The sequence below is a fragment of the Lycorma delicatula genome, chromosome 1 (assembly GCF_047948215.1).
Source record: "Lycorma delicatula isolate Av1 chromosome 1, ASM4794821v1, whole genome shotgun sequence".
In the NCBI taxonomy this organism is placed as follows: Eukaryota; Metazoa; Arthropoda; class Insecta; order Hemiptera; family Fulgoridae; genus Lycorma; species Lycorma delicatula.
The window spans coordinates 308,074,027-308,096,614 of NC_134455.1; the positions used below are offsets into that span (position 1 = coordinate 308,074,027).

The following is a 22,588-nucleotide window of genomic DNA, read 5'->3' on the forward strand; positions in this document are numbered from 1 at the left end:
ATTGTCCGACAATATCAGAGGAGTAATGAACTAAAAGGTAAGAATGTTTTGCAATTTATTAAAGATCGGGAATGTACGCCTCAATGTATATGTTGTCTTGTGAGGGTTTATTTTACAGTAACTCTGTAGTTAACTTTAATGCTGGTAAAATTAAACAGAAATTCCAGGATAATTTTAAAAAATGAAACAGAAATTAAAATAGAAAATCCAAAAAATACGATTATAAATTATAATTCTCAATTAATATTAAATAATCGGATGCTTCACCAAATCTAATACATATACACATATGTATAATACATTAATGTAGCATATATATGTGTATATGTTACATACATATGTAACATATATTAATGTACACATTATTACATATATAATAATGCCTATTAAATTACATATACACATTTTTAAGTCATCAAATTTTATTTTACTAATAACTTATGATTTTTTTCTATTTAAAAATTTTTTATTTATTATTGAATAATTATTTATTGTAAAAAAATTTTTACAATCACCGATTAATAATAATTAATAAATCAATATATTTAAATTAAAAATAAAGATTAAAAAAAGTATAAGGAGATGAAGTCTGATTCGAAACTATGTGCCTTCCCTTGTAAGATTCAAATATTTCATAAATTAAAAGTTTATTTGGCTATAACTCTGGAACCAATGAAAATAAGTACCACTTATGATATATTGTTGAAAGTCTTTCAATGAGGGCTGATTACTGCAATTAAGAAAAAATGCAAAATCCAAACGTTTTTGAATTTTGGGCTTTTTTGGACACCTTCTGGTTCAGTCGATTCCAATCAAAAGGGGAGGTGCACAACTATATATTACAGCATTCCTAAATCCAAAATTTCAACATCCTACGGTTAATCGTTTTGGAGTTATGCGAGATACATACGTACGTACAGACGTCACGCTGAAACTAGTCAAAATGGATTCAGGAATGGTCTAAATGGATATTTCTGTTGAAATGTGGAAATTGAAATTGCCCGCATCATAATACTTCTTTTACTTCGTACAAGGATAAAAACAGGGTTTTTTACCCAAATTTATTGCTTTTCATCCCAGATTTCTCAAAAACTACTACAGGTACGGTTCTAGGACCTATTTTATACGATTTTTCAGATCAAAAACTATAAGAAATCACTAATTCTGGTCCTTAATTTACGTCCTAAAACTTTCAGTACAAAAATTACCGAGGGTAGCTGAAATCAATTCACTGGGGTTGCTGAAATCCGAGCGAAATCTTTCCTATCCGTTATACTCAAACAAAGTATTTTAGGACACATATTAATATAACTTTTTCCATAATTTTCGCACGTAGAATATGTTATGAGAGTCTTGGGAGAACGTCGTCATACCTCCTGAATATCAAGGATTCAAGACAATGCAATATTAAAGGTGAAATTTGTTAAACCGATATCTTTTGTTAGCTAAAATAGCTATTTATACCGGTTACTTTTAAATTTAAAAAAATATTAACAATTAATTCGAATATTTGCTTATGTATGTAAGGTTTTGGATGAATGCATTTAACAGTATCAAATTATACACTTCAAAATTACTTTTATTTTTCAGAGTTCAACATTTTTCAATTTTACTCCAAATATAATTAAAAGTTCTAAGTCCCAGATAATGTTAAGAAAAATAGCTAAAAGCTATTTATTCATAATCTCGCCGGAAATATACTTTCAGCAGTATTATGATAGAACTGTTGATATGCTGTCTACAATTTTCTTATTGATTTTTAGATAGATATTTGCTGATTTTCCATTGAGTTAATGAAATGCCGTGGGCCATTATTTTTATTAATATTAATATTTTTTATTCCGTGTTGACACATTTTACATCTAAATAAATGATATATTCATAGATATTTCTTAGAAAATTACAATTAAATTTGAAGACTACATTTGAGATTTCATTACTAATTTAGAAAGCAATACAATATTTAATACTAATATTTATTACTAATTTATTCTTTTCTTTCACTTTTGAATTTTTACGGAGTTGACTTACCGTAGACGTCCAGAAAATCAGAGTTAAAAACCATACACATTTAGTTTAAAATGTTATTAAACATGCTATAAGAAACTTCACAGTATGTTATTTTTCTTAATTATTTTTTATTAAAAGTACTTTAAGAAAACTGGATATCGGGTGTTTAACATAGTCAGGGGGTTATCCCTTCCCCACCATATAATAAGAATTACTTTATTTCCTAATCGAATCATTTAGAAGCTGGCGTAAAATTACTAATTGAACAAATTTTCTTGTATCATTCTGCCGGATTTAGAAAGGATCATTGTTTTTAACCTACGTATTCACGATGAGAATGAATATATTTTGTTTCTATTTTTACTTCCTTGTACGAAGTAAAGGAAGTATTGTGATCGCAGATTCCAGATTTCAACAGAAATATTCGTTTTGACCATCCCTGAATCCATCTTGATTAGTTTCATCATGATGTCCGTACGTACGTATGTATGTATGTATGTACGCATAACTCAAAAACGATTAGAGCCGTAGGATGTTGAAATTTTGGATTTAGGACTGCTGTAACATCTAGTTGTGCACCTCCCCTTTTTATTGCAATCGAGTGACTCAAAAGTGTCCAAAAAAGGCCCAAAATCCACAAAAAAAAATGGATTTTGGACTTTTTCTTAACTGCAGTAATAATCTGTCATTGAGAGCTTTTCAACAATATATCATAAATGGTACTTATTTTTATTGGTTCCAGAACTACAGCCAAATAAAATTTTAATTAATAAAATATTTGGATCTTAGGCGAAGGCACATCGGTTCGAATCAAACATCCCATCTACTTTCTTATTTTTAAACTTTTTTTTTAATTTAAATATATTGACTTAGTAATAATTATTAACCACTCACTGTATAAAAGGTTTTACGATGAATAATAATTTAATAACAAAAAAAAAGAAAAAAATAACGGAAGGTTTTATTGAAATAAAATTTTACGCACTTTTTAAATGTGTAAATGTAATTTAATAGGCGTACAAGGAAGTCATATGTTGTCCATATCAGATTATTTTATACTTTTGTTTTTATGGTTGTTTTTAAAATAATATTGATTTTTCATTCGTTTTCACTTTTTTAACATTATAATCGAAATTGATTTTTTTATAACATTACAAAGTTAATAAACGTATACGAACAATAAACTTATTTAAGAAAAAGAAATCCTTTTACTGGTTTATAAAATAGTTAAAAATAACCGATGAATCAGTAAGTTATACTAATATGTGAAATTGTTATACTGCTTGAGATAGAACGAATATTAAAATAGAACCAAGCAAGCTAGATGATACACACAGCGATGTAGTGCGTGGTGGTTCCCGGAACTCTTAGCACCCCTGTCGGCTCGAATTACTGCGAAACCTATGAGCTATAGAATTCTGACACCCGATTGGACGCCAGACGCCCTCCTCAGCACTTCATAGACTATCATCTAGTTCACAATTCATCATCTGGAGTTACCCACTCGAATATCCCTGCACAAATATTTTACAGTATATTCTCAAGTCAGAGACAGGGTCAGCTTTTACCACAGCCACTGAATCGCATAAAATTTATTAATATTTGTTTAAAAAATACTAGTATGTGTAATTTACTGCATCAAAGAATATTATTATTATAAAATGTTCATTGAAAAAAAATTAATGTCCATCTGGAATAAAGAAATAAAATATTTATAAAATAAACTTAGGAGATTGCTTTTTAAGATCATTGCTTGTTTTTATTATTAATAATTAAATAATAGGTTAAAAGATATTTTTTCTTACCTGGTTGTATACTACCACGGGGCTTGGCCCCTAATATTGCCAAATTAACGTTTGCTTTTCTACCATCTATAATAGGATTTGGATCTTTACAAGCTCGCTCAGCTGCCGGTCTATCACCCATGATAACCTAAACATAAAGACAAATATTCATTGAAATAAATCCCAACAAAATAATAAAAATATTATATCTGTAATAAAATTTATCAAATAAAATTATATAAAAATTACTTTTAAAAAATTCGTAAGATTTTTTCTTCAAAAAGTAGTAAACAAATTAAGCATGAACTACACGGAGACTATCTATTTGTTTTACTTAAAATGCATGTTCATGACTTAAGTATTTTTGAGTAAAAATTAACCATTCTCTTAATTTTTTCCCCCTTTCAGAAAACGCACAGATATACATGTGCCTTTGTATTTCCTTTAACATAGTTATAGAACACATATCCTGCAATAATTTTTTAAACATCAAAATGACGTAATATAATGCACTAAACGTCGCAGAAAAATTCAACGTAGGATGAAATACAATAATAGCTTGGATTTTAAACAACTTAAGCGGTTCAAATTTTTAAAGAAGACATTTGTAACTGAAAATAAAGTTTGAAGTATTTAATCAGGAAAGGATTCAATCATTTTGTAATATATCACTCACAAAACTACTTGCGACCACAACCTTTATCGCAGTAAGATTTGGATGTCAGCCTGCATACTTCCATTAAAAATAATAATTTGTATTAAATTCGTTCCTGATGCTTCTTACACGTAATGGAAAATTAACGTTTATTAACCTGTTTATTATTTTAATACTGTTAATATGAGGAATATACACACAAACTTTTATCACTTTCTAGTTACAAGTTCAGTAATAATCATGTAAAACTGAAATAATATAGATGAGCTTGTTTTTCAGAAATATCGGATTTTTGAAAAATCTTCAAAAAAATTTTTTATCGATTTAAATTAAACTTTTTCTGGACAAAACCAGATGCGAAATACTATTTTCTGTACATTTAATCCATTTTGAGTGGACTTAGCGTTTACGTTTACTGCATTTTTAAATTTAATATAAAATCAACAACATAAAATTTCAGTTTACTTTATGATAGATATTTTTTTGTAAAGATAATACAAGTTTGATTTGTTCCGCTCCACAAAATTGTCTTCGTTCCTTAGACAAGCAGTACATATAAATTTTTGTATTGACATACAAATTAAAAAACTATTTTAAGAAAATTTATTTTCGGTAAGCAACAACACAAACATGGATGTACTTTCACTTTTTAATAAGTTTTAATTTTTCATTAAAATAAAATTTCTAAATGTATATCTGATCAAGAAAGTTAAATCATAAAAAAAAAGTTTTTCCTGTAGTCTTTCTATTTGCCTACTGGATATTTCAGACAATATCGTTACACTTATGCCCATAAAACTAATTTAATATAGAATTAGTTTAAAACTTTTTTAATATAGAGTTAGTTATGAGATTTTCAAACGGAGCAAACGTATAAAATTTAATGCGAATGAATAAAAAAATAATTAAAATATTTACGGTTTACTGTGAGCTTTTAATTATGAGCCCGCGAGGATATTACTCATGACTACCATAGTTTAGGGCTACTTCTTGTATTAAAAATTCAAAGTGTAAAATTTCTAATTGGATTTACTTTATATTATTAAGTAACAACCGTACCTCAATCGCTCACACTCGTTAAAAGGTAAGCACTAACTTGTTATGTTATAAATGCTATGTAATGAAAATTTTATTATAAGAAAGAGTATAACTGCATATAATTTAAAGGTTTTTCTAATTACCGGTTATTATTATAATCACAATTAGGTTTCATTATCTAAAGCATTAATTTTATTGTTCTTCCAACTTTTAGTAAAATATCTAGTTTTTAAAACATCTGAATTCACCAAATTTGGAAATCAACATCTTATCTAAATGAGAGTCTTTTTTTAAACACAAAGAGACACCAAAAGACAGCTAAGCATTTTAAGATAAAAGTATTTTAAGATGAAAGGACAACTTTTTTTCGGTTTGAGATGTATAATCATTTCGTTGGCATAATCTGTTTTACATTGTAGTTTTTAATCCAAAATTATGTTTCAATTTTATTACGTTTTAAAAGTAACTAATTATAATGCAATTTAGTCTTGTGCGCATAAATTTTATTAAATTTATATATATATTATTTTAACTGAAAAAAATTAATTAACTTCAAATGAAAGCAAAAGTTTTAATTTTATTTTCTCTTTTATACATTAAAAAAAAAAAAATAGACAAGTGTATAAAACACAGCAGAGATTAAACACCGTATACGTCATAGTTTCTTTCAGTGTTTTGTGTGTACTCAGGTGTGTTAACTTGCATATGTTCGGATTACAATTGTTTCAATTAATGTAAGATAGCATCAAACAAAATTTTCCAGAGGAAAAAATTATTTAAGTGAAGAAACAAAAAATAATTGGCTATACTTGATAAGCTTATTATTCTTATTGAAAATGTTCATAACAACAAAACGTTTTTTAAAAACAATACAAATTTTCTGTACTTGCATAAATGCATTTTTTTTTTAATTATTACAATATTCATACATTATATTAAATGCATGTACATAACTATTATTTTTAAAATGAAAAGAAACGAATATTAAGTACAAAAAGAAAGAAAAAATAATTACTATGTAGGTTTGTAATAATTCACTTAAAATAAAAAATACCAGTATATTGACAGAAGTTACAATTCAAATGTCTTACATTAACCAATCAACTTGTTTAGATGTGTTTAATTCAGATTCTTAACAATTAAATCAATTTAAACTGTTTACAATAATCATACGAAATCAATACAAAGTAAAAAATAAACTTTTTATACAAATCCAATTATCAGGTGTCTTGCGCGAAGGAACATCAAACCCAGAGGATAAAAAAGCAGAAACAATTAACAATAATTTCTTTAGAAGTGTAGTTTCAATGACAAAACCACGTATTTTTTATTATTAATATCAAGTAATTTAATGAACACTTCTTTATACTAATATTGATCGTTGCAAACGTATTTTTATTTTATTTTTATAATTTTTTGTCAAAAATAATTTTTAATAGAATTTATTTTCTAAATACACTCAGATATGATTAAACAGATACAATCACAAATTTGCACTATACATGCATAAATAAAACGTTGAAGCTTTTTTTTTATTATAAATAAGAAAAGAATAATGGAATTATGTTTCCAAGTATTCGGGAAAGGGTAATGCTTTAAAATTATTTTGTCGTTCTGATCAAGTAATATAATTTTGAGTTTTCAATTCTTAATATTATTTTAATAAAGATAAATCATAAACTTCGTTAAAAAAAAAAATACAGTCATTTAAAATTTGGTATTTCTATCGGACGTCATACATATTGTATAACTCTGTATATTTATTTTAACTGTAAAAGTATTAAGTATGATTTAACTTATTTTTCTAGTATTGAACATACCTAAACAATCCAAAAATTAGTTTATAAATAAAAATAGAAGAAATAAGCAAATAAATTCTCAAGAATAAAAAGAATTCCATAAAGAGTGAGATTTTCTCCCTTTGCCTTCACCGAGCTGAACATACCAAGCTTATTAAAAATGCAAGTGATATTCACCCCTACAAATGGATACTTTCAGTTTGCTCCCCACTGCAATTCGCTGTACAGGGAACATCTTTACTCTCAGAGTAAGCAACTCTGATAAACTTTGTACCTCAGGTATTTTAGAGCATCATTCACAACTGTAAAATTGTATAAAAAAGTGGATACAAATTAAACATTTCAAAATAATAAAACAAACAGTTAAATTCAACAGTGCAATCCAGAGTGCATTTAATTGTAGAGTACTAGAATTTATTCCATTTAAATAACGATAATTTAATTTAATATTGAATTAATTTTAATTTAAAGTAATTAATTATTGGATATTTTATTTAATTTTTAATTGAAAAGAAAAAATAAATATCTAACAGTTGTAATTAATTACAAACTGAAAAAATCAATTAGTGCGATTTAATTATTTTCCACAATTAGAAATAAAGAACTTTTTTTGGATGCAAAATGTTTAAAATTTGTAATTTATAATTGTGTTATAAGAATCAATATTTTGCGTAATCACAAAAAAAAGTTAACAGAAACGATAATAATAATTTAAGCAAAATAAATATAACTCCTCGCTTTTTATTTTAATATTATCTCATGTAACTGGATAAATGGCAGCTTCTCTGAGTTTCATCCGGAGAGTTCAGGGTTCGAATCCACATCAGACTTGGCAATTTTTCACAACGAAATTCATTTCTTACCCCAGACTAAAGTACGGTAACCGTAATTGGTTGTTAGCTTATAGTTAATTCATAAATGCGACTAAATAAATAGATTTATAAAACAATATATATCCCATCTTATAACGAAGGTACGAGTTTTTTTTTTCAATGCATCACTTATCTATTCAATCAATATCACTCTTTAAAGAAAATTAACGTTCATATTTTTTATCTCTTCTCATGACTTCAGTAATATTACATTTAAATGAGTCGTCTAATTAATACAATCATCGTCCGATGTATGACAGCTTCGAATAAATATTATAACCTCTCTTAATATTTTAATCCGCAAATTTCTTAACTACCCCTAACCATTTGTTATTACTTACCCCAGAAATTTCAACATGATGTAAAGATCCAGTCTACTTAAGTTTTACGTCAAGATTTGCCGGCTAAATTAGTTGCAAAGACTAAAAATCTGTTTTGTATATTATCAAATTCAAAGTACAAAAAATGAAACAATTTAAACTCACATATTTCACAACAGTGAAACGCATCAGTTTTAAACTTTCATCATGAACAAGAAAAGATAAAAAAAAAAACAGAATTTTAAACAATTTAGAGACGCACCAAATGTATATAGTAAAACAATTAGGATCACAATCAGTACATATATATATATATATATATATATATATATATATATATATATATATTTTTGGTTTTGCTGAGTGTAATAAGTTTATTTATATTTTTACGGTATAAACTGTTCCACTATCTGTAAATAATAATTTATTGTTTTAAAGATTTATCGTTCTGTACAACCGATGACAAGTCAATAAAACTTACCTCTCTTGAAGGTAAACTGTTAATAACTTTATCTATGATCGCACACCGTTCGTGTATGAAACATACTAGTCACGTTATATATTATCCAATCAATTTAAAGCTTAACAATTGGCTTCATAATAACAGTAAATATTCTAGAATAGTCATATATTAGTCAGAAAATGTAAATGATAATGAAAAACAACAAAAAATATAAAATTTGATATGTGAAAAAAACGTGCTTAACATTTTGCGCAGTATACAAATGACGTTACATACAGTAACTCCAGCAAGAAAATTACTGAAAGGCGCACTGTTTTATGAGTAGCAATTAATAACACTATCGTAGACCAAATTCTAGGATATTACGTGATCATTACAATACTTTCCTCTCCGCAACAATAGGTTTGCATAACAATTTTTTTTTTTAAATATCAGGTCATTCCTGCTATAATAACAGTTACTTTTCACTAACAGTTTTTTTTTATTTTTTCATATTATACATACATATATATATATATATATATATATATATATATATATATATATATATATATATATATATATAAACCATTTACCGAAATAGATGAAAAATTATAGTTATTGATCTTAATAGAGCATATTTTTAGATTTTTTTTTTGACATATTAAAAGCATTTGGATATGAATGGAATGCAGATTTACGTTTTAATTTTCGAAAATCCGGACGGCGGTAGTGGTCAAGATGGAGGGAGGCGTTTACGATGCTGAATCTGCAGGCCAGTCTCGACCATGACGCTATGTAATGAACAATAAGCAAGTTTATTTCTTACAACAGAAAATGTTTGATCAAAATTAAAACCATTTTAATGTATGAAATTACGCAGGCAAGATAATTTGGTAAATATCATTACATTTTTCCATAGCTGATATGGAAAGGTGATTAATTTTCGAATGAATATTGAAACACCTTACAAAATGTTATTAAAAAAAAATCAGTTACCGTATGTTACACAGTTGGATGACTTTCATCGTCAAAAGATTCTTCCAGAAGAATGACTCGTAGTAAACCACGAGTTTTAAAAGCTATCTCAGTGTTGTCACTCTTCGCGTCCGACATATAAGTCTAACGGTTTCACGCTGAGGCTAAAACCATTACAAGTGTTTTTGTACGTAGTATGTACGCGGAAAAATATCCTTTGCGACACAATAAAAAAACACCCTAAGTAAAGTGTTGTGTCATATTCAATGTAGCAATATTTCTTACCGGCACTGATCTATAACATTTCTATTTGAATACATTTTGATTATTTATCCCAAATTTATGATTTTAACACGAACTTTGCTATAAGTATTTTTTATCCACCATAAATTGAACAACAAAATAAATAACACACATGATTGATCAACTAAATTAAATAATGATCTAATAAATTGATTAATAAAGAGAGAAAATGAACAATCAACAAGTGTGCGCAGATTCCAAACTGAATCAGAAACAGGAATAAAATATTAATTTCGATTGTTAAGCTGACTCCGACAGCCGTGTGCAAGGTGAGCAGTCTGTTTACATTATAGTCAGTTATATATTATACAATGATCAATTTTCAGGCCGGTTTTCGAAATCGAAATCTGAATCAGACGACATTTTTTTCGTACCTTAGGATTATTTTTCGATGTAATGTCTAGTTAGATTATAACGTAATCAAACAAAATTTTTAGTCTTCAGTTTTTTAAGGATAAATTTTAGTAATGAATCGCAATCAAATAGGTTTGCAGAAAATTAACTGTGAAATAGAATAGACCACCTTCCATTTTTTAACGAAATTATGAAGCGAGTCATTAAGGTTTAGATTCATTGAAAAAATATAACTCGACTTGTATGAAATGCTTACTGACTGATCTACTAAAATATCGTTTATGAAATATATACAAGGAATTATTTACGAATAAAAACCAATAAATATTACAGAGACCAATGCATTAAGAGCTTCCTACGTAAACTAGTTATAAATAGTTTCATTTAAAATATCATTTATATTGCAAAACCTATAATAAAAGGTTTACCAAGATGGTTAACAAGACATTGTTCATAAAAATTATGCATTTCTTATTACAAAAAAAAGTTTAAACTGGAAAAACTTTTAGAATTTATTATGCGTAGAATTTAAGAAGAAAATAAAATATTGTTCCCAAATCTAAATTTTAACGTGAATTTTTACAGGTCCTCAAATTACAAGCTTCAATTTCAGAAAATTAAAAAAAAACTGGTTCTACGTTTATTTATTCCTAAATTTACTTTTTATTGACAAAATAGTGGGAAAAAGCTTTTTTAAAACTAAATTGCTGCACACTTACAATAAACAAAGTATTTTTTTTAGAAATGAATAGCTTTATTAACTTAAAGAGGATACTCCAATTGTCACCTTCCAGCAACCCATAATTGGACTCACAACATTACGGTCTCAAATTAAGAAATTGCAATAGATATTTAAAGACATCCGGAATATCATAACAGTCAGTTAGTTTGTAAAATCCCCCACTCAGTTAAGGCTATATTTAATACTACAGGAAAAATCTGATCTTTGTTTTACTTGTTTCTTTCTTTAAATCCGAAGTCAAGTAGCGTAAAATTACCAGTTTAACGAATAAAAAGGACAATATCTATAAAAATTGTGTTGATTTAACTAAAATAAATTAAAAAATGGTCTTGTATAACGGACTATTTAAAAAATAATTAAAAACCTAATAAGGAATCATTTGTTTTTCCTAACTTAAAATAATAATAATATTTACTACCTTTCACATTTCCTCTATTTACTAAAAACATTTTCGGCAATATTTTGTTATTGAAAATATGATATTAGAAATTAAATCAAAACTCTTCCACTTCGAAAAACTAAACTGAATGATACATTAAAATACGCGGAAATGAAAAACCGAAGAAATAGAAATTGCTAACTAATTTCGGATCTACTGAATGATTTGTTATAACAATGTTTATAAAAATTCCTGAACAAAATTATTAAAAAGTTATGAATATCGTAATAATTCGAGAAATACGAGTAATAATTCTTTTAATATTCAACAAACTGAAATCATATTCGATTTTAAAAAGAGTGCAAAGATATGTTGAGACAAAAATTTGCCCACCCTAATGTAATTTAATCGAATGATTTAACTTCATCTAATAAAATAAGCTAATAACGGCGTAATGATTTTATATCCACTTTATGAGTCATTAAAACATTTTTTAGGGACACTTAAGTCTTTTAAATGATTTATTTGGAGAAAGCTTAAATTTACTTTTAATTTACAATGAAAATAATAACTAATTATTTTATGGCAACGATGTAATATATCCTCTCCTAATAAAAATTGCTTGTCATTAAAACTGCTATTTGCTAAGATTTCCAGTATGGACAGAAATTTCTATTATTTATTGTGTGAAAATATTAATATATATATTGTAAACGATTATATTCTTCTTGATAGTTTGCCCTTTACAATATTTTTATTTTCTGCACGGGAATATGTGTACGAGTATAATTTGTACTCGCGCGCTCGCTGACACAATTTTGCAAAAAGATAATTTACATACTGTATGAGTAATTACTAAGGTACAAACCCACGTTTTACAAATATAACGGGTAAATAAATATATTGAGGAGTCTATCTGTAAATTAAATGTACAATTTACACTATTCAGAACTAACCGCTATAAAACTAACAGCAAGGTAAATTACTCGTGAATTATTGTAATCGTCTCAAAAACCGACGGTGCTTTGTTAATGGAAATACTAATACGCTTTGTAATACAATTACACTGACACGTTCTGGATGATAGGTGTACATCGACGGTTTCCATTCCCTTAAATTAATATTTATACGGTATTCCACTTACTTTAAAAGCTTTTTATAAAACCTCTATATTTTATTATACATTTAAAAAGATATATTTTTATTGCATAAGCTTAATAAATTAATATTCGCAGCTCTTGTTAATACGTATTTTTTAATAAATATTTAACTATTTTACTGCTGTAGTTTTTTGTGATTAAAGAAACTAAGATGAACAAAATATAGAGATGTCTTTCTATTATGCAACATAACTTTTAAATCCAATTAGATTACTGAAACAAATCTTGGACAAAAATTAAATAACAATAAAAGAATTTATTTTTAAATTAAAAAAAAAACAACAAAAATTCATGAACATAAAATTGCAAACTTTACATCACGATAAAACATGATATTGATATTACAGTTAATTCTAGATGTTTTCTAATAAAAAACAACCTGATAAATACTATGTATAAAATTATTAAAAGGAAAATCATTAGCGATTCCATGATTTTATAAATTGGCAGTAGTAAAAGAAAAATGCGAAATCTTTTAAATATAAAAACATTTTTATCTTTAAAAATTACTGGCATTTACGAATCAACTAATCTCAATCAAACATAACCTTAAAAAATATAACTGTCATTATCTACTGTTAATTTAGTCATATCTGGACAAATGTTTAATTTTTTAATTACAGTTTGTACAAAGTAGTTTATAAGGCAAAAGTTACGTAACAAACAAAAAGAACAGTTCATCAAAACCAAATTTGCAATATTATTATTGTTATAAGTTATTGAGATATCTAAAGTAACTGAAGTAAACTTCAAAACCTTAGATGTGAAGATTTCATTAAATAAAATTACCAACTTCATCCGCAATTAGCGGATAAACGCAAATAAAATTAACTCAATGATAAGATCTTTCCACAAAATATTATATTTTAGATTTAATCCATGAAAAATATCATCAAAATGGAAAGTTATTATATTAACGGCATAACATTATAAATATTATCACATCACAGCAAGAAAATTACTTGCGAAAATTTACATTTATGAATCGATATTTCCTCGTTCTTTGACATGACAAGCGGGGGGGGGAGGTTTTAAATTTTTATTAAAAAGAAATTAATTCGTTTTTAAATATTTTTTTATTATTCAGTTTTTAGGTGAGAATATATTTATCCAGTAGTGCTTCAAAAAATTGAAACGTATATTAACCAATTAATAAGTTTATCTGTTAAAATAGAAAATCTCTACATCTCTAATATGAGTCCATTTGGGGTCTTGCAAAATCTCACTGACAAACAAAGAGGAAAATCAATAATAAGGAAATAAAGGTGGAATAATAAGGAAGGTGGGGTGATAAACGGAGAAAAGAGACCACAATCCCACGGGAGATCGATTATCATTAACAGGAAGAGAGGTAAAGGAGTACAGTTCTGATCAACGATTTACCATTTACCATAAGCATTTGCTACAAATAATTATTTTTCCTCCAGATAGTATACAGCTACCTGATTAAGCAAATTTCCCTACTAAAAATCATCATCTATCCTCAGAATTGAAAGCAGTATTTGAGCCAAGTTAAATAAAATAAACATGATTTCTAACATTTAGTAAAACATAATTAAAATAAACAGAAATTCTAATAAAATTTGACCGCTGAATACAACACATTTTAAAATAACAACAAACATTGGGTTCCTTAAACTAATTTTTTCTCTCTAATCTTTGAATTGATAAAATTATCGTCTTAGACAATTAACAAAGAATGAGTTAATTTTTTTTTCAAAACGTTTTTTAGTTATATAATCCCGAAAAATCTATAGAATAATAAAAAAATAAAACAAACAACCGTTTATCCATTACATAAGTAAATCTGTTTATAAATTCTAGTAATGAAACCGTACAGCAGCTCTACATCGGTCATGTTAGCTCTGGCTACCGCCTGCATCCATTCGTTCATACGCCAAGGGAATTAACCGGAAACCACAACAACCTTACCAGCATACGATTACAAAAATAAACAACAGATCAGATCATAAATATTTAATTCAGAATTAAAAGAGTAGAGGCAGTAAAGTCGTTTACGAAATTTATTTTTACAATAGCTCTGTAAAAAAAAAATTGTAAATAACTGACCTTTGGATTTATAATTTTATATATTATTATGTAATGATTTCTTATTAAAGAAATATTACACTTTTCTCAATAAAAGTTCATTACATCAAGTATTCTGCAGCTTTTACATATTAAATTGTTTCATGTTAGCAGGCTAAAAATGAAAATAAATAGACTAAAGCGAGTACTTTTTTATTTTAATAATATAAATTTTTAATATCTTGATTACTTTTTTCTGAGTCCCGTGTTTTTGAGTCCTGTCAACATATACAATAAATGATTTCTGTTTTTGTGAGTGAGTATGTGTGTATAAGATCGAATTGTAGTGCTAGGAATTGCCTGATCAGTGTGCGTGTGCGAGTTGTTTTTATGGTGTGTAATTTTGTGCTTCACTCTACTATAATATTTACTGTTGGTCTGTAATACTGTACATATTCATATATTATATAGTGTTTAATGTCTTTTAACTATTGTGGTGACCATTTTTTATAATTATTAAACCTAACCCTTGTGGCTAGTACTGGGACAAGTTTTTGAAGTCATTATAACCTTTAAATCTTTGGAGGTTAGTTTAGGCGGGAATCTCTAAGTTCTTGAGGATAATTTTGACGGCATCTTTTCCCGCGATGGGCCTTTATCCGAATTCACTTTTACCAAATCAGCCCAGAAACCCCCAATTTATAATGAGTCCCTAGTTATTTGCGTGGTAATCAACGTATGTCATACATACAGATATAGGCTACTCTGCCTATTTAACTCCTATGACAAATTATTTGAAGCCTTACTAGTTGAGAGATTACAGAAACAAATTGATTCACGAGAAGGGCTGTCAGAACTTCAGCTTAGCAATAGGAAGGAAAGATCCACAGTGGATACGCTACAGAGGTTCTCTATACTGATTGAGGATGCGTCCGTGGTTACAAGTATACCAAGAAGTTGTCTATAGTCATGTTTCTGAATGACAGGAACTCTTTCCACAGCGTGAAATGGTCAGCGATCCTGGACGATCTGGAAAGGAGGGGAATCTCAGCATACCTAAGGAGAATGGAGCAAGCCAATCTTTCCGAAAAAAAGGATAATTACATCAACGAAGGAAGGGCCGGTGAAGTTCACTATGGACAGGAGTATGCCTCAAGGCTCACTGCTGAGACCTCTCCTATGGAACGTAGCCTATGAAGGTATCTTCAGAATGAAATGGCCGGAGGCCGTCGAACCGGATGGTTCGCTGATGAAGTGGTCTTGGTTGTACTAGACAATTCGCCTGTCACCCTTATGACCAAGGCCACTAAGCTGCCGAGATCGCGAGAACATGGCTGGATGACAAGGGGTTGAAGGTGGTCACGGGCAAAACAGAGGTTTTCGTTCCGACCGGTAGAAGAAAGCTCCCACAAATTACTATCCTAGTAGAAGAGTCTGCCATATGCCGATTGCAGCAGTCAAATATCTGGGCATGTAGGTAGACACGAGAATGAGATTCACGGTCCATGTTCTCAAGACGGCAGAGAAAGCGGAAAAGGAGGGTACAGCGCTCTCCAAGTTTACGAAGAATGTAGACGGCCCTCGTGCTTTCAAAGGAAGTTGATCGCCACAACTGTGGGTTCTATTGATAGCTATCCGAATCCGGTCTGGTACAATATGTCCAATGGAAGGATAGCGCTGCAGATCGCCTTCGTTTATAGGAACATTTCGAGCAAGGCGGTTTTTGGAGGCCGAGACTCCGCCTTCGGACCTCAAAATAAGAGACTCTTACTTTGAGGAGAGGTGGAAAGGCTAAACCTATGAGACAGCCTGACCGGGAGGTAGATGGGGGCCCTCAAGAGTCGCTGCTGTTGTTAACGCGCCCAGAACTCTCTTCTCACAGACCACTGAAGTGCCTCAAGAATTCTCGCCATGTCCCTGAGATATAAGCCGAAAGGCGGGCATCGGGATATGTCGTATTAGGGGAGGGGTTTTAGTCGCTGAAAACCCGACACTCCCGTCTGTGCGGGCAGGCGGCGGCTGGAAGAGCTTTCCCCTCCTTCACCGAAAAAACACCGTATATTTCCTTTGTAAAAAAACTGTAAAATTAATTATTTTAAAAATAACTGAAGCTAAAAGAAAAGTTTGGCTTTAGTTAGTAACTCTTCATAAACATGTTTAAAATAGATTTAGTTAATACAGTAGATTTATTGTCGGACCACTTAGCGAATTTACTTAAGAGCCTGAGAAGTGATCCTGGTATCGCCCACTTCTTCATACAATTAATATTGGCAAGTAGAATTATATCCACAAACTAGTGTTTAAATATGATGATTCTTCTACTTTTTGATAATCTAACGAACTCCCCACTATGTGTCAGGGTAAATAAATATACGGTGAAGTAGAAGATCATGATAAATTATAATAAAAAAAAAATCGTACAAAACTGAAAACAAGCTTAAACTGAAATAACTGAAACAAAAAAAATAACATTGAAACATTATGACACTTGCAGTTAAAATAAGTAGATTATTACAAGAAACATTACTTAGGTGATTCTTTTTTAATACTTTAGATTTTAAAACATGATTATGTCAAATAAATACTCCTATTAGTTAAAGGTATAATCTTTAAGAACTCTTGACGTCACTTGTTTCGAATTTCACATTTTAACAATGGGTGTACGATTTCTATTTATATCAAACGTCTTGTTCATTCACCTTTTTATTATTAAATAAATAGTAATAATGAACAATGGTGTTAGTTTGAAGCTTCTAAAACGAAAAGTTAGATAATAAGATTCTTTTAAGAAGCCAACCAAGTGGGCTTAGTCGACAAGGTGGGGTACTACGAACTTTGTTAGGATTGCAAGATAAAACTAGATTCGACTAGTATAATATTACATACTGATCGTCATTAATGATTAACTTATAAATAAATATCAATTAAAATTTTTACGGAAGTCGGTCCTATTTACTGATCTAAAATACTATAAAATCCAATTCCCAATTCTTTTTAATTAGTCAAAAATTATACATTAAATCTTCTCCCAGATTTCTGGTCGGTGAGAAGATTCGTTATAAAGTTGAAAAATTTTATTTTTTTTAATTTTAAATAAAGTTGTTTCATTCGTGAAATCAAAATACGCCAACTCTTCCTATGAATTTGTAATTAAATTAATTAATATGTCAAAGTGATGGAAAAATATGAAACTATAAAACTCAATTTAAAAAAAGAATTATGGATAACACAAAATATGTAACAGTTTTCTTAAAAATTATTTAATATGCAATCCTGTATAATTTATAGTCTTAATTTTTTGTACGTTTTCCATTTATAAATTTTATTTTTTTTAAATATTAAACAATAATGTGTAATTGCAAAGAAAATATTTTTTTCAGTAAAAACGAAACACCATTATAATATTTAACAACTGCTAGCTTCGTCTAATTTGCAAATAAAAATTAAAATGCAGTAACATGGTTTTATTTATGTCAGAAAAACCGAGTGATGTAAAAAAAAATTATATGCGCTCCGATTGTAAACATTTGCTTTTGACGCCATAACGAGTGAGCAACGTGGTCTTGCATCTATCAGTACAGATGAAAGATGGAGCCATGCATGCTACAAGGTGTAATAAACAAAAAAAAAAAAAGAAAAAAGTACCTAGTCTTTGAAACACTTTACAAGTTATAAGTACAATATAGTATCTACATTATTAAATTCCACGATCTATTCAATATTGTATTAACAAAATCCAATATTTACCAACTGGTAATCACACACAGAAAAAAATTAAACTAACATTTGAAAGTACGAGGCAAACAACACTATTATATTGTTAAAAGATATATATATATATATATATATATATATATATATATATATATATATCTAAAGACAATATAGAATATCTTTAACCTAGGCAGATATACTCGTATATGAATAGTTTAATTTTATATATATATATACACACGCACACACACACACACACACACACACACACATACGCGCACAAACACAAATGTTAATGCACAAACAAAACACTGTATAAAAATACAACAGAAGAGTAACCAACATTCAGTTTCAGAATATGTAAATCACAATGTACTGATTTATTTGCTTCACTAAATTCTTTTCAAAAAACTAACGAAAAGATTATTATAACTTCTCATAACTTTGTGTCCATTACAAGAAACACAAATACTAACGAAAAAGACATAGCCAGTCCAAGAATAACACAATCGCACTCGGGATTACTTGGTAATGTGAAGAGTGAAGTGGTTTCATGTTGCCTTAACGGAACAAATTACACTGTTGCATATTAAGGATGCCAATTCCTCCGTAATGTAGATGATATTTAATCTTTCAAGCTACTTATTTTTCAATTTACTATTGGAACTACTTATTAATGAACATCATTACTCTCAACGAAAACAAATATGATTAGTGGCAATTGTATTTGTTTTAAGTTTATCACACACATATGAAAGACCGAGAGAGTCAGAGAGAGTAAAGCAACAAATTATAAAATAACAATAGATTAGAATGATACGTTTAAATAAACATTAAATATATTAAATATTAATATAGCAATTAGTTAGATGTAATCGCATCTAGTATAATAAACTCATATAATAAAATAAAATATTATGAAAAAAGGTACTTTAATCCTAGGAAAATAGTTGGTTGAAAATGAAAATAACAATTGATGAAAATTAAAATATACTGTATACAATTAAAAATGTTTCTAGTATTTTAAATACCAGCCAAGAACTATAATCCTTTTGTAATAAATATCCTTATCATGACAGTTTTTGCAAAATTACAAAACAATGCTATTTTTATAATTTCAGTACTTAATAATTGTGTGATTATAATATTTTTTTCAGAATCCATTATAACTTTTTTTCTGTAAAAAATATAATAATAACGATTAGAATTAAATATTAATAATAGCAGTTCAACTTATTCACGGAAATATATTAAAAATTCACAATAAAAAAATTATTATTTTATCACTGATTATAGTAATAGAGTAAAATATCATTTTGTATCAACTGACATGTGCATGAGTCATCAGCTAGCTACACGGCGAAATTTTCTCAAATTCGGTAATGTATAATCTATATAAAAGAAAAAAGTTATTTATAACAGTCATTGCTAGAATTTTATATTACCGGAAGTGTTACTACATAAAAGAAAATAATTTTATTGGTTAATATTTAATTATAATAATAATAATCATACGCAATTGTTTAATTGTATGCATTTAACTGCAACGCATCACTGATTACAGGACATTATTATTAATTTATACATAAATATAAAAAGTAACGTAACCGTGAACTTGAAAAGAACAGAGGATATTGTCTTTTACAACTAACCGAAGGTTTGTGGAGTGTGTACGTGTTCTAGTTCTATTCGTGTTGTTCGTAAGTCTATATCGTTTACTTCACCTCATCCCCTCCTACTTTAACGACATACCCTTCAGAGCTCGGTAACTCGACAGCTGTTCATTCTATTACGATAGAAGGGAGGAGGTTGCATTATGTTCACCACTGGAACAATGGCATTATCTGTAACACAGCTAATTGATTCACTAATTGATAACGTGAGTTAACTGCTTACTGCACGTACAATTTTTGCTCAAATATTAAAGTAAAAATTAACACATATATTCCGGTACAATTGTTTTAAACAGAGACGTTTACTTAACATATTGCACGTATCTGTTTGTACGAGACGAAATGAAAATAGCCAACTCAAAACTGTGACAATACTAAATCTTTATTCAGATTATTTTATAAGGAAAGACAAGTACAGCTTTAATTTTTTACGCACCAAAATGACTACCACATAATTTTATCGTTACTAAAAATTGAACTTAATTAATAGTGATTAACTGACCTATATGAGTTAAGCATATACTTGGTGCAGCATTACTTTTTCAGACTAATTTTGATCAATTCTTTCATTCGAATGGAAATTTTGTTGTAAAAGTTCGACAATATGAAATCCGTTGTGTATAAATTTTCAATTTAAATTTAAATTGAATTTTTAAAAAGACTCCTTGTTCAGAATGACAAAATTTGTGAAAAGAATACAAAATGATCTGAATTAAATTTGTTTGGATATACTAAACATTCTTAAGAATCATTTGAAAATTACACGAAAGTTGTGCTCTCAGGAACTAATGCAGTTCTTTCTGCAACAGTCTGATGGATATTATCGTTAACGTTGCCAGTCTTGAAAGTGGTTAGAAAACACCTTTAATTCACAGTCAAATAATATTTTACCGATGCTGGTTTGATCGTTTTGTCAGATTTAATTTGTTCGTAGATTTCATATTATTCATTCGCACTAGATCATGATTTTTACATGATCAACAGGCGTAAATAATATCAAATATTAAAAAGATTTCACCTAATCACTTTAAAAGTGCATCATTGAAAACAGCGTCATTAATAACATCATAGATACAAGAATTGTATAATTAACACCGAAAAGATCTACTGGAAGAACAATTTTTTTAAATTTGACATTGAGGGAAATTGAAACACGAGCTTAAAAAGGTTTTATTATTTCTTTTAAAAAAGTTGAAAATTTTAACTGCAACAGTGATAGGTGGTTCGTACTTTCTACAAACTATTTCTGAGAAATTTTGCAAAATAGTTGATGTGCATCGTGAAAAATTAATAACTTTGGCAATCAGAATTTTTGAATTATTTTTATCCGATTATAGCACATTCGAAAATCGAGCGTTACGTTTTCATGTAACGTTTGAAATTGCAATATTTTCTAAATGACAAAAAATCCACGAAAAGTAGATTCGTTTTGCGCCGCGCGGTGCGCACTAAAATTAATATTTCTCTGGATTTTGATGTGATAGAACGTTAAGTGACGTGTCGTTGAAATTTTATATCGAGTACTATTTATCCGATAATATTGTTAGAAGGTCTAAACAATAGTAATTAAAGTTGTAAAAATTATTTCTTTAGATGAAATGTCGCAGTATATGGGTGTTAAACGTGTGTACAGAAGTATCACAAACGCCTACATGAGGGTGAAGCAAATCATGGCAAATCCAAAAAGTATAAAATGATCAATACTGAACGTCAGATAACCTTATGTTGTCGTTATCATAATTCCGTTGTAAATAAAGTCTTGCTTGAACCAACTGTGTAACTTGTTTGATGATATTGTCAATAAAATTTTGAAATTTTTAAAACTAATTTTGTTATCGTTCACATTTTCATAGTACATTAGCAACCCTACAACACCACACGTGACGTATTCAGGTTTACGGTAGTGGCTCCGACACAGCCTTCGGCCAATTTTTTATTTTTTTGTGTGTTATTGTTGGATAGCTTCACACATACTAGCAATAAACGAAAAATGTATAATAAAATCTGTTATTTGAAAATATAAGAAAATGATGATGCTAAAAATCAACATACGGAAATAAATACCAACCATGTGCTGAGGTTCTCTGAAGTGCAGAAATGTATTTTTTTACATTTACAAGTAATTTTCTTTATTTTTACGATAAATTTAAAAACATTACCAAGCTACATGTCATTTCGTAACAACAAACCAATACCAAGCAATGTTAATAATGAAAATCTTCATACCGCCGACGAGTACCATAAAACTTTTCTTTTAAAATATTCAATATAATTTACATCGAATACCAATGTCACTCAAATCTCAAGAAAACTTGAGTAGATTTTAAAAACTCCTTT

At 28.4% G+C, this 22,588-nt stretch overlaps 1 protein-coding gene across 5 annotated transcripts in view; it reads right to left on the bottom strand.

The window, feature by feature from the left end:
* The window catches only part of LOC142333637 (RNA-binding protein 24-B-like), a 218,292-nt gene that overhangs the window by 152,718 nt on the left and 42,986 nt on the right, over positions 1–22,588 (bottom strand). For all 5 annotated transcript variants that reach the window (XM_075381028.1, XM_075381020.1, XM_075380999.1 and 2 more), the window contains exon 2: positions 3,816–3,942. In XM_075381028.1, coding sequence (XP_075237143.1) covers positions 3,816–3,942 — 127 coding nt within the window. The remainder of the gene's footprint in view (positions 1–3,815; positions 3,943–22,588) is intronic.